This window comes from Myotis lucifugus, unplaced genomic scaffold, assembly GCF_000147115.1.
Source record: "Myotis lucifugus unplaced genomic scaffold, Myoluc2.0 scaffold_1314, whole genome shotgun sequence".
Taxonomy (NCBI): domain Eukaryota; kingdom Metazoa; phylum Chordata; class Mammalia; order Chiroptera; family Vespertilionidae; genus Myotis; species Myotis lucifugus.
In genome coordinates this window covers 9,941-23,060 of record NW_005872362.1, presented here as the reverse complement: position 1 = coordinate 23,060, position 13,120 = coordinate 9,941, and the positions used below count along the sequence as shown (strand labels likewise).

Sequence of the window (13,120 nt, the reverse complement as noted above, 5' to 3'; positions counted from 1 at the left end):
ATTTCTGAAAAGCCTGGTCAGGACATAGGATGAATCAGAGGCAAGAGTGGAGCTTGAGCCTGAGCCACATGCCTTTCCACTGCACCACTCACTCTGTCAGCTGCCACCATCCTGCCAGGTTCACACCCATGTCTTCTCTGACTTCCCCTGTTCATAATGGCCCTAGGCTTCCCTTCACACTTTACTCCCATTCCCCCTCCCTCTCCATCCCACGGATGGACTCCGCTTTCCTCTTATGGCCACAGGACGATCAGTAAGGGAAAGGGGCTTGCAAAAGGTCTGGGGAGCCTCCTTTCTTGTCCTCTGAATGTTTCCGTCGTGTCCTTGCCTGTTCCTGTATCCAGGCTGCACACTCTATGTAGAGCTGATTCCTGGGTCCAGCTTTGGGTTCTGCTTTGCTCTTTTAAAGGCGGCGGCACCGAAGAGCATCCCAGAAGCTGGTCGGGAGCTGGCAGAGCTGGTGGAACGGCTTGTAGACATCGCCAGGAGCCTTCAGAAGCAGAGGCAGCTCCCAGAATCTGGGCCGGAGAACAAACTGAACGTCCTGGGCATGGTAGGCTCAAGCGTGGAGAGGAAAGGGTGTGGCAGGAGACAGGGGCGGGGACAGCTCCCAACTGGGGCAGCATGAACGTGTTTGCAGCTGAAGGATGCAGTAAGGCCCTGCCTTTTCCCCTTCGCTGGGCTACCAAACAGGGAGGCCTGGAGGTTTGATAGGGAAGCTTCAAGAGGCCTAGGTTCCATCCTGTTCATTCCACCTAACCAGCTCTAAGATCACCAGTGGCCTCTACGTAAATCCTGCAGACATTCTAGTCCTCATCTTTTTTTTTTTTAATTACTATATTTTTATTGATTTCAGAGGGAAAGGAGAGGGAGAGAGAGATAGAAACATCAATGATGAGAAAGAACATTGATCAGCTGCCTCCTGCACGCCCCACACTGAGGATTGCGCCTGCAACACCGGCATGTGCCCTGACCGGGAATCGAACTGTCATCTCCAGGCACATAGGTCGATGCTCAACACTGAGCCACGCCTTCAATGGCCTTTGGCACAGGCGACCACACCTTCGTCCTTGAAGCTTTCCTTTTCCTCAGCTTCTGCCCACGAGCCTTCCCGTTTCTCTCTGGCTGCTCCTTTCCAGTCTGTTTTGCAGGCTCACTCGCCTCTGCTTAGCAGTGAAACGTTGGGATTCCTCAAGGCTCATCCGTGGGTCCCTTTCTCTTCCCCACACCCATGGCTTTAATTAGCACAAACAGCTCCAGCCCGGCCACTTCTCTGAGCTCTAGGCTGGTGTTTTCCTTCTCATAGTCGCCTCTTAGTGTCACAAAGGCACATGACACCTAACATGCCCCAAACTGTTCCTCAGGGGGAATTCCCCATCTGACTGCTGGTTATTCTTCTAAGGGCACAAGCCAGAAACCTGAGAATCATGCACCTCCTCCCTCACCTGCCAAAACATCTCTCGAATCTGTTTACTACTCTTTTCTTTTTTAATTTTTTCAAATATATTTATGTATTTCAGAGAGGAAAGGAGAGGGAGAGAGAGAGACAGAAACATCAATGATGAGAGGAAATCATTGATTGGCTGCCTCCTGCACACCCTACACTGGGGATGGAGCCCACAACCTGGGCATATGCCCTGACCGGGAATCGAACCATGACCTCCTGGTTTACAGGTCAACGCTCAACTACTGAATCACCCTGGCTGGGCTCTATTTACTGCTCCTGAGCTCCCTTGAGACTTCTCTAATCCAAGCTTATGATCACGTCTTGCCTGGATTTCTCCAGTAGCCTCCTAATTGCTCCATTCCACTCCCTCTAGTCTGCTGTCCTCGGGGTCATCAGAGTGACCCTCTCAAATGCAGATCTGATCATGTAACTCAAACGCTTAAGACACTCCAATGGCATCTGTTGTGCAGGATTCATCCTCACAGAACCAACAAGAGTCCGCAGGATTCTGTCCCTGCCTCCTCTCCCATCTCATTTCACCCAGCTCTTCCTGGCTCGTCAGGTCCTGGCCGTGCTGGGCCCACGTCTGTCCCTCCAGGTGTTGTCACACTTTCCCCCACCAACAGGGCGCAGCTCCATGGAATGTTCTTTCCGCCCTTCACCTAGGGAATGCCTGCTCATCCTTCAGACCCCAAGGAGTTCATCACTGTCCTGGAAAATCCTTCACTGGTCCTTGAACAGGTCACATCCCCCTATAGAGGCGCTCGCTCTCATGACTCCATGTAACTTCCATGGGCAGCCGTTAGCACAGCCACAATTTACTCATGTCTGCCCTCCCTCTTCTCTGGCCCTGGACTCTAAGCGTCATGAGGGTGGAGACCTTGAGGGCTTTTGTTCTTTTGTTCACCCTTGTATCCCCAGGCCTGGCACAGTGCTGGGCACTTCCCACTGAATGGGTGAATATGTGGGACTTTAGGGATGTAACATTAGTATTATGAGCTGGGGCAAGTCATTTCATCTCTCTGAATCTCAGGTTTCTACCTGTAAAGTAGGAATAATGAGGCCTGCAGCAGTGAAATGTTGGGATTGAAAGGGATGGTGTATAAAAAAAGTGCTTTAGCAATGAGAAAATGTAGGGCAATACAATGAACTATGGCAAATTTTAGCTCAACTCCATGAACATTAGCTTCTTCTTTGGCAAAATGGGGATAATAAACCCACCTTGGAAGGTTGTTATGCAAATTCGAGGTGAGCAGTGGAGGGAACTCAGTAAGTGGTGAAAAAAGTGGGCGGTGGCTTATGCAAAGTTGGGAAGGAAAGTCCGGTGCTGGTGCTGTAGGTGGGAAGTAGCGGATGGGAGGCTGTGTTGGGGACTCATAGGACCTGAAGTGCAAGAAAATCCGTGAGCACGTGTTGGAGGCCCCAGAGAGCGGGGCCTGGGTGAGAAGGTATATGCGATCATGATAGCAGTCTGGGGAAGATGAGTCTAGCCTTTGTGGCTTAGCTCAGTGGCTATCTGTATTATTTACTTTGTAAATTATACGGGCCTAACAACTTTTGACTTGTTTTAGTATTACTTAAGAAATTGATATTTATTGTACAAAAGGATGAGAAAATACATAGCCGTTTAAAGAAAGTAAGTGAAAATCATCCATCCCCCCCCCCCCCCACTCTTTAATATCTCTGCTGTACTATGTATTACTCCAGATTATTTTCAAAGTGTGTATTTTGAGGGCCTCATTATGTTTTAAAAACTCGTTAGGGGGTAAGTGGAAAATTATAGATGGGTTGCAACACTGGAGTATACTATTTGATGCATTCCTGGGAGACTTTCTTTTCTTTTTTTAAATCTTTTTCTTTTTTTTTTTTTTTTTTTTACACCAAGCTACCTACCTGGCTGCTTCTTCTCTTTTCTTGTTTTAATGCTTCATCAATAGGCTTTTTCTGGTGGGGTGGACCATTCCTTGATTTCTCCAAAGCTAGCGACTTCCAACATAGCTGAGGACAAAATGAGAGACATTCTACATGACCTAGAAGACATCCGGAGGAAATTGCAAGAAAACTTCACGGGGAAAGAGCCGCCTAAAGAACAAAGGCAGGGTGAGTTGAGTTTATTTGGAGAGGAGGGTTAAGTAGGGAAGTTGGGAGGAAGGCAGAGTGTTCCATGGCTTTGTTGTCTGGGGATGTGACCCAGGGCCCCACTGCATGTCATTGTGGTGTATGTGAGGAGAGAAGGGGTTGAGGTATTTCGTGGCTGGCTATGTTTTTGGAAGTAACCGGAGTTGTAATGGAACACAGGCCCTTGATGAGATAGAAACTCATTTTCTAAGACCTGTACATCAGTCCGGACCAGACTTTGCTGGCTTACCATTCATCTGTGTTATCTATCGGAGGTGATTCAGAAATAGGCCGCTTTTCATTTTGAACTAGTAAATGCCTTTATTTAATAAAACCTTCAACTTTATGTCCTGGCCAGTGTGGCTCCGTTGGTTGAGCGTCATCCCATGCACCGAAAGGTTGCAGGTTCAATTCCCGATCAGGGCACATGCTGAGGTGGCAGGTTCATTTCCATAAACCCACCATCTTAACCATTTTTAAGCATACAGTCTAGTAGTGTTAAGTACATTGACTTTGTTGTACAACCAAGCTCCAGATCTTTTCAATTAGGCAAAACTGAAACTCTATACTGTTGTTTAAACAGGAACTCCCCACCCCACATTCACTTCCAGTTTCTATGAGTGTGATTGCTCTAGGTACCAGATGTAAGTGGAATCACACAGCTATTGCCTTTTTATGACTGGCTTGTTTCACTTAGTATAATGTTTTCAAGGGTCATCGCTGTTGTGGCATGTGTCAGAATTTTCTTCCTTCTTAAGGCTGAGCAATATTCCATTGTATGCATATAGTGCATTTTGTTTATCCATTTAACCAACAGTGGACACTGGGTTGCTTCCACCCCTTGGCTATTGTGAATAACACAGCTGTGAACATGGGTGTGCAAATATTGCTTCAAGTTCCTGCTTTCAGTTCTTTTGACTATATCCCCAGAAGTGGAATGGCTGGATCATATGGTAATTTCTCTCTTAATTTTTTGAGGAATGAAGCATACATCTTATAGTATTCTTTAAAAATTCAATTTATAACATTTAAGTATGCCTTAGCAAGTACAATATAGTTATTTCTTAGTGATTATGTTGTTTTTGGCTATTTGGACCAGTCCAGAACATTTTTAAAGCAAAGGATCTGATATACACCCATATCCTGAAACATCATTCCCTGAAGTTGTCACAGGATTTAAAAAAAAATATTTTTAAAAAAATTTATTTCAAAGAGAGGAAGGAAGGGAGAGGGAGAGAAGGACACAGGGAGGGAGGGAGGGGGAGAGAGAGAGAGAGAGAGAGAGAGAGAGAGAGAGAAACATCAATGATGAGAGAGAATCGGATCGGCTGCCTCCTGCATGCCCCTTACTGGGGACTGAGCTTACAACCCAGGCATGATCAGGAATTGAACCTGGGATCCTTCAGTCTGCAAGCTGATGCTCTAGCCATTGAGCCAAACCACCTGGGATGTCACAGGATTGTTTTATTTATTTAATTTATTTATTTTTAAATATTTTTATTGATGTCAGAGAGGAAGGGAGAGGGAGAGAGAGACAGAAACATCAATGATGAGAGAGAATCATGGATCGGCTGCCTCCTGCACGCCCCGCACTGGGGATCAAGCCTGCAACCAAGGCATGTGCCCTGACCGGGGAATCGAACCGTGACCTCCTGGTTCATAGGTCGATGCTCAACCACTGAGCCACTCCAGCCGGGCTCACAGGATTGTTTTAAAGACAATAGATAGTGTTCTTCAAGTCAGTACTTTAACAGTTGCCATGCAATTTGACTGGCTCGTCACAGTGCTTTCCTTTGCCCCTATGTAAGTACTCCACGTGCTGCCATGGAAATCACATTTTATGCAGAACAATTTTACTTAAACAGAATAGTGCTATATTATTATTTTATATTCCCCAGGGATCCTGGTTACTTTTAAAAAAAGAAAAAGCCTGGCCTTAGCCAGCTTGGCTCAGTGGATAGAGCGTCAGCCTGCAGACTGACGGGTCCCAGGTTCGATTTTGATCAAGGGCCCATATCTTGGTGGCAGGCTTGATCCCCGGCCCTGGTAAGGGTGTGTGCTGGAGACAACCAATCAACGTTTCTCTCTCTGTGTCTCTCCCCCTCCCTTCCACTCTCTCTAAATATCAATGGAAAAATATCCTCTGTGGGATTAACAGCAACAAGAAGATACAAATGGGGGAAGATTTTACCTTCATAGTCCGCACTGTGACATCTCCTTTACTTTCTCTTCTTCTACCTACTATGTGGGCATTGGAAGCACACAGTAGCTTTAAGTTAACAGTCGAACTTTAGTACATTGAGAAGGAAGTAGGAGGTGTCAATGAGTTGAGATGAATCTCACACCAACTCACGTTTCCCAGTTTTTATAACAGTTTAAAGCATTGAGCTCAGCCAGTGTGGCTCAGTGGTTGAGCATTCCTATGAACCAGGAGGTCATGGTTTGATTCCCGGTCAGGGCACATGTCCAGGTTGCAAGCTTGATCCCCAGTGTGGGGCATGCAGGCGGCAGCCGATCAATGATACTCTCTCATCATTGATATTTCTCTCTCCCTCTCCCTCTCTGTTCCTCTCTGAAATCAATAAAAATATTAAAAAATAAAATAAAAACAAAGCATTGATACGGGGTTCGTGAATATTCTGGATGTCAGGGCACTGTTGTCTCCTGGAACTGTCTTAGTTAATTTATTTGCTAAATACATTTCCTAGATACCTGACACTAGGCTTGGTTCTTAGAACATAGAGACGAACAAGGAGCCAGCAACGAGTTTAGAGTTCAGGGAGGAAACGGTGGGAAAAGGCCCAGTGAGAACATGGGGCTGAACGACCCTGAGCTGGCTGCACTGCCTGGTCTCGCCCTGATGCTAAAGGTGCTGCTGCTGCTGCTGCTGCTGCGGAAGACAAGCCATTGCTCTGATCATGATGCTTAGATACCGTCTACTTGCTTTTATAAAATGAAACTTTTCCCCCCTCCCATTTTTTTTTTATTTCTTAGTTAAACTCCCAGAAGGTCTGTCTTCTTCCTCATGCCCACAGACTGACCAGAGCCTTCTTTCATCCAGGTTTGTTCAATGTAAGTATGTGGTCTGCTTAAAACTTGCGTTCGGCTGGCTGCAGAGGAGAGCTGGGAGAGTGTGCTGTGTCCATCTCCCTGCCGCTAGGCCCACCACCTCACACGAGCCCTTCCCATGGGGAGCTGATTACAAAGACAAAGGGAATGAAAAGCTCCCAAATTCCAGGCTAACCCAGACCCATGATCACTGGGAGCTCAGGCCACCTGTGGGCATCCATGCTGGGACCACCATAGGCAGCCAACTGCCCATTCCTCTTTCCGCTGTCCCAGTCTGGAGTGGTCACTGATAGCACGGATCCTGGACCCACACAGTGTGGGTTTGACTCCTAGCTCCTGCTCACTAGCTCTGTGATCTTGGACAAGTTAGGTAACCTCCCAGCGTCCCAGGCCCCTCATCTGTAAGATGGAGAACATAATAGTCCTACTTCCTTCCAGGGATTGTCATAAGGGTTAGATGAGTGAATGTGTTTAAATGTGTGCCTAGAGTAGAAATGCTATGTATGTGTTCACATGTTGGGGTTCAACCCCAGCAGGTCCAGGGGTCCCCAAAGGTGTGGACAGAGTCGGTGAAGAAGGAATGACACAGAGACAGCGTTCAGTTGATCAGCAGCCTAGCCAGGATCTCCAGCCAAGTTCTGTGTCTTATTGTCTTGTTACATCTGTATTTATACCAGTTGATTTTTTTTTAATTTTTTAAAAAATATATTTTATTGATTTTTTACAGAGAGGAAGGGAGAGAGATAGAGAGTTAGAAACATCAATGAGAGAGAAACATCGATCAGCCACCTCCTGCACATCTCCTACTGGGGATGTGCTGGCAATCCAGGTATATGCCCTTGACTGGAATCGAACCTGGGACCTTTCAGTCTACAGGCTGACGCTCTATCCACTGAGCCAAACCGGTTTCGGCTATACCAGTTGATTTTAATCCTGTCAATTTCTATTCCAAAGGTTAGGGGATTTCTTATCTCCATTCCAGGGAGTAAAGATTATGTAGCTTAAGGGTGATTGTTCGTAGTTAAAGTGATTAACTACCCGCCTGGCATTTAGTTAAGGGGTTTTATTCCCTCCCTAACTTCAGGGAAAAATCCCTACCTGGGGAAACAACCTTCTCAGAGAGGTGACCTTGGTTAAAACACATAGTGCCAAGAAGGTGAGCAAACATATTAAGAACAGTATGCCATGTACGCCAGGTCCCTTGAAACATATGCTGTGCAGATGTTTCTTCCCTGCAGCGACTGTGTCAAGCAGCAAGGATGGACCGGCTTCCGGCATTCACATCTATTTACTCAGCAGGAAACAGTATAAAATATACAAAATGAATAAGACATGATCCTTCATCAGGAAGCTTATGTATTATGACTAGAGAGAGATGGACAGCCGTGGTCATGTCACTGTGCTCCAGGTAGAAGATGGTACATTAGGGAGCAGCTAAGACACGGGGGGTATCGAGCAAAGCAAGAGGTGCCTTTTTGCTGGGTGGGACGCAGGGAGGGCTCCCTGAAAGAAGGTTGATGGTAAGTAGAGGCTAAGGAGGGAAAGGGGTATTGTTAGCAAACATCAGGGGTATGTACTAGTATAGAGAGCAGCAAGTGTTTGACATACCTGTATTAATGCCAGTCTGAGTACAACTTTATCACACCCAAAGACACAAAGCTGCTTTTGCTCTTTGAGGACCTCTGAGCAGGGACAGTCAGAGCTGGCTGGTTATGCTCTTGTTTCTTTTCTTTTCTTCAGGGGCTGTCAGTCCAACCTTTGACCCGAGGAGCCTGCCCGTTAGCCTGGAGCTGTCGGAGGACCGCAGGAAGGTGACTGTAACTCCCATCCCACAGGTTTATGACGGGAGTCACACCAGGTTTACAATCTGCCAGGTCTTATGCTCCCAAGCCTTCTCTTCTGGGCAGCAGTACTGGGAAGTGGACACTCAGCAGTGCAGTCACTGGGCAATTGGCGTGGCTTCCTGGGGGATGAGCCGCAACCAGATGCTGGGAAGGACCCGGGACTCCTGGTGCATGGAGTGGAAGGGAACCAGCCAGCTCTCGATGTGGCACATGGCCAAGGAAACTGTCCTCGGCTCAGAAAAACCTAGGGTGGTGGGCACCTGGCTGGACCTCGAGCGGGGGAAGCTTGCCTTCTATTCAGTGGCTAATCAGGAGAAACTTCTGGGCGAGTGCCCAGTCTCCGCCTCCTCGCCCCTGCACCCTGCCTTCTGGCTCTATGGTGTACTTCCCGGAAACTCTCTGACTATAAGGCAGGTAAAGGTATAAAGGTTAAAACACCTTGGTTTCCTGTCCTCTTTCTCTGCCTTCAAGAATCCCACTCCTGAAGTTAAGGGTTGTGTAGTGAAGGGTTAACTCTGCACTGTCCAAAGAAAGGAAGGCCCTGGAACGTAATCTCTAATCCTTTGGAATATCCTGCCTGATAAGAGTGTCTTCGTTCACCTGGGGGCCTTCGGCCGGGAGGTGTCATCAACTTGACCTTGGGAGAGGCTGGAGACGAAGGTCAGCCACCTGGTTGGTGAGGCCTGTCTACCTGACTGACCTCCGCTGAAAGACCTGGATGCCAAGGCCTGCATGACTTTCCCTGGTTGACAATACTCCTTGCACATTGTCACACATCGTTGCTGGGAGAATTAAGAATTGTCCAAATGACTCCACTGGGAGAGGATAATTGGTGTCTCCTGGCTGCTGCCCTAAGTGCCTTCTTTTTACTGCTGATTTTAATCTGTATCTTTTCACTGTATAAACTGTATAACAGTTCTGCCGAGTTCTGACAATCCTAGTGAATCACTGAACCTGAGTGGTGGTTTGTTTTTTTTGTTTTTTGCCTTTGAAATTGTCTTTATTTCTGATCATCCCTTTACAACCAACCACCCCAGAATTAACTCCCACACATGCACCTCGAACCCAAATCTTGCCCCCTCCCCAAGCAAATCAGATTCATGTTTCTGATTGTAGGGCACTTTGCCTTTGAGGTCTCATGAACTCCCCAACGTTTGCCCCTGCCATCCTGTACCCGGGCTGGGTCCCTCCCTTTCCCCATGCACACTGAGCATGAACCTGAAACGTGGGTGCCCCCTGCATAATGCACCCCGGCCCCAGGTTTCAGCTTCCAAAAGCCCAGAAAGAAGCCTTTGCTGGGTGCACCCAGTGAGCAGGGTCACTACAGGGTCACATCACGGGCTCCATGTCATGAAAATGCCACAACATAAAACTCACTATCGCCAAAGTGCTTGGTGGCAAGACAGATGGTCCTGGGCTGTCCTAACTCCCTCAGTATCCCCATGAGCTCAGCCCGGATCCTGGCAAGTCTCTCCTGGTTGACGGTTCCCTGGCTCCTGTAACACTCCAGAGGGACAGGGTACAGCTCGAACTCTAAACTGCGCAGCCCGGCTGTGTGACACAGCAGCTTCTCCACGGTGGCCACGGAAAAGTTGTTCTTCGAGATGGTGAACTCCCTGAGCTGGTGACAGCGGCTCAGGACAGGCAGGATGGCCTCGACTTGGGAGTCCACCATCCCACAGTGATCCAGGCACAGGTCCTGGAGGGTGGGTGCCGCTGCCTCCAGCAGAGCTCGGAGGGGCTCAAGACTAAAATCCACGAGGCTGAGGCGAAACAGATGCAGGGACTTCAGCTGCCTGAGGTTCGGGCACTGGAACAGGTGTGTCAGGTCTGAATGCGTCAGCCTCTGGCAATTTTCCATGGAGAGTTTGTTCAAGGGGGCCTGCAGGCACCTGAGCATCTGGTCCAGACGGCCTTGGAGGAAGGAGGGAAAATCCATGTTGAGGTCCCGGAGGTGCCGCAGCCTGAGCATCTGAGAGAGGAATTGGGAAAAGGACCGCTGCTCCTCCTGCTGTTTCCTGTCCCAATCCTCTTCCTCCTCCCAGTCCTCCTCCTCAGCCAACACATCGATGTAGGAGAGAGAGAGTCTCTGCAGGTTACTCATCTGACCCAGGTGGAGAGCAAACGTCCCCAGGGTGGGCAGGTCCCAGGTGCAGTTCACTTCCACTTCCTGGATGCAGTCCAGCTGCACCCTATCCAGGACCCTCCTGACCCTCTGGAGGGGCGTCTCAGAAATCCTCACCGCCTTGCAGCACAGGTGTAGCAACCCTTCCCTCTCCTTGGCCCATTGGATGATGTGCATGAGAAACTCATCCGCATCCCTTGCATTGAAGTTAAGGTCTAGGAACACCTCCAAGGGAGCCAAGGGATGCTCCATGTTGGGGCTGGAGCTGTGCACAGTCACTGGTGCCCTAGGTGAGCACTTCGGGGTGCTGTCTCCACTCCACATTCTCCAGAAGTTGGCACCCGTGTCCCTGAAATCCAGCACCCGCAGTTTCCACCTCCTGGGCCTAACCTCCTGGGCAAGCAGAACGTCAAGCCCATCCAACACGGCTTTTAAGACTATGACCTCAGGCAGCTTCATCAGGTTCCCCAGAGGGAGCACAGTGAAGGGCCAGGCGTGCACCATCGCCTTCAGGGGCTCCCGGATTCTCCTACGGTAAGCCTGAATGAATAGCCGGGGGGAGGAGCTCAGCCGGCAGGTAGTCCGGAGCTGTGATGGCTGAGGCCTGGTCCCTCAGCAGGCTCTCTCCTGCCAGCTGCAGGAGTGTGGGTGGGGTCTGCCTGCTCATCTTCAAGGTGCTCAGAAAGGAATCCTGCAGAAACGTCTGCTGTGACCGGTAGGCTGGGGCTCGGATCTCAGACCTGCTGGAGAACCACCGCACTGACTGCAGAGCTGGAGGACTCTGAATCTCTCCTCTAGTGCCTGACGTTTTTATACACCTTCTCAAATGCTAACATCCAATCAGAACCGTCCGTCTCTATCCCTTTATTCTAAAGGGATTATTGCTTTTCTGCTGTGACCTGGTTTGATGGGGCCCAGATCTGAGACCTGGTGGAGAACCATGGCATTGACTGCAGAGCTGGAGGACTCCCCTGAGAGTGGTTTTAAGGGACCCCCGTCCCCCCAAACGCAAGGGGCATGTTATGAATCCCTGTGAAATATTACCACAAATGGAGTGGTTTCAAACAACACACGTTTGTTGTCTCAGTCTCTGTGAGTGAGGAGTCAGGGCACAACAAGCTGAGGCCTCCGCTTCAGCGTCTCACAAGCTGCAGTCAGGGTGTCAGCTGGGACCTTGGTGCCATCTGAGGCTCGACTGGGGAAGGACCTGCTTCCGAGCTCACAGGGTTGTTGGCCACATTCAGATTCTCCTGGGTTGTCAGGCTGAGGGCTTCGGTTTCTGCTGAGTATTGGTTTGATATGATTTTAAATCCATTTGTTTATGACTTAAGTGAAGCTGTTTTAATCCTGTTTATGCAAAGACAAGAAAATGTTTTAGAAGGGAAGTTATTTTGCCCAACAGGTGTGGTCAGTGGTTGGGGGTTGACCTATGATCCAGGAGATCAGAGTTCATTTCTTGGTCAGGGCACATGCCTGGGTTGTGGGCTCCATCCCCAGTAGGGGGTAGGGGGTGCAGGAAGCAACTAATCAATGATTCTCTCTCATCATTGATGTTTCTATCTCCCTCTCCTTCTCCCTTCCTCTCTGAAATCAATAAAAATATTTAAAATTTTTAAAAAACAGACAGGAAGTTGTTTTGATATAGAAGAATGACGTAAGTTGTGTCAGGATGTTGTTATCTCATCTGTTGTTGATAAGCACTCAGTACCTCAGCTGCTAAGGGGCCCCCTGGGGGCTCACTGATAACAAGGGGAGAAGCAACTATGGCAAGAGGACGCACTTAGACTAAAAATACTGGTACTCGGCTCATCGGCACTGTCATGGCGGGCTTGCTGAAGACCACCGGCCTTCCGGGACGGGCTGCATGTGAGAGTCCACAGGAGAGGCTAAGCATATTGTACACAAAGATTCTTGATGTTCTTGAGCAAATCTAAAAGTGCTGCATATAGGCCTAACTGGTTTGGCTCAGTGGATAGAGCGTCAGCCTGCGGACTCAAGGGTCCCAGGTTCGATTCCGGTCAAGGGCATGTACCTTGGTTGCGGGCACATCCCCAGCAGGGGGCGTGCAAGAGGCAGCTGATCGATATTTCTCTCTCATCCATGTTTCTAACTCTCTATTCCTCTCCCTTCCTCTCTGTAAAAAATCAATGAAATATATATATATATTTTTAAAAATAAAAGTGCCACATATAGGAAGTACACAGAAGAGATTACAAATGAGAAGCTGGATATGGTTAAAGCAAAACCAGATGTTAGAAAATTAGAAGACCGATTTCAAGGTGGCCAAATAGAAGAGGTGATTCTTCAGGCTGAAAATGTACTAAGTCTGGTGAGAACAATGATACGGTGGAAACCATGGGAGCCTTTAGTGCAAGCATGTCAGACTACTCGCGGCCTGTGGGCCACATGCGGCCCACAATGAATATTTTTGCAGCCCAGCTAATATAATGGTATGTAAGAAACGTTTTAATAAAAATTTCGTTACTTAATTTTGACAATATCCTGTTATACATAATT

At 48.4% G+C, this 13,120-nt stretch overlaps 1 protein-coding gene and 1 pseudogene across 1 annotated transcript in view; one reads left to right on the top strand and one right to left on the bottom strand.

The window, feature by feature from the left end:
- The window catches only part of LOC102427517 (E3 ubiquitin-protein ligase RNF135-like), a 12,966-nt gene extending 3,535 nt beyond the window's left edge, over positions 1–9,431 (top strand). Inside the window, exons 2-5 of the mRNA XM_023748365.1 lie at positions 311–553; positions 3,385–3,547; positions 6,560–6,637; positions 8,375–9,431. Of these exons, the coding sequence (XP_023604133.1) occupies positions 311–553; positions 3,385–3,547; positions 6,560–6,637; positions 8,375–8,904 (1,014 nt within the window). The 3' untranslated portion in view covers positions 8,905–9,431. The remainder of the gene's footprint in view (positions 1–310; positions 554–3,384; positions 3,548–6,559; positions 6,638–8,374) is intronic.
- A 249-nt stretch (positions 9,432–9,680) lies between these two features.
- Positions 9,681–11,270, bottom strand: LOC102427221 (annotated as a pseudogene).
- Positions 11,271–13,120: the final 1,850 nt, after the last annotated feature.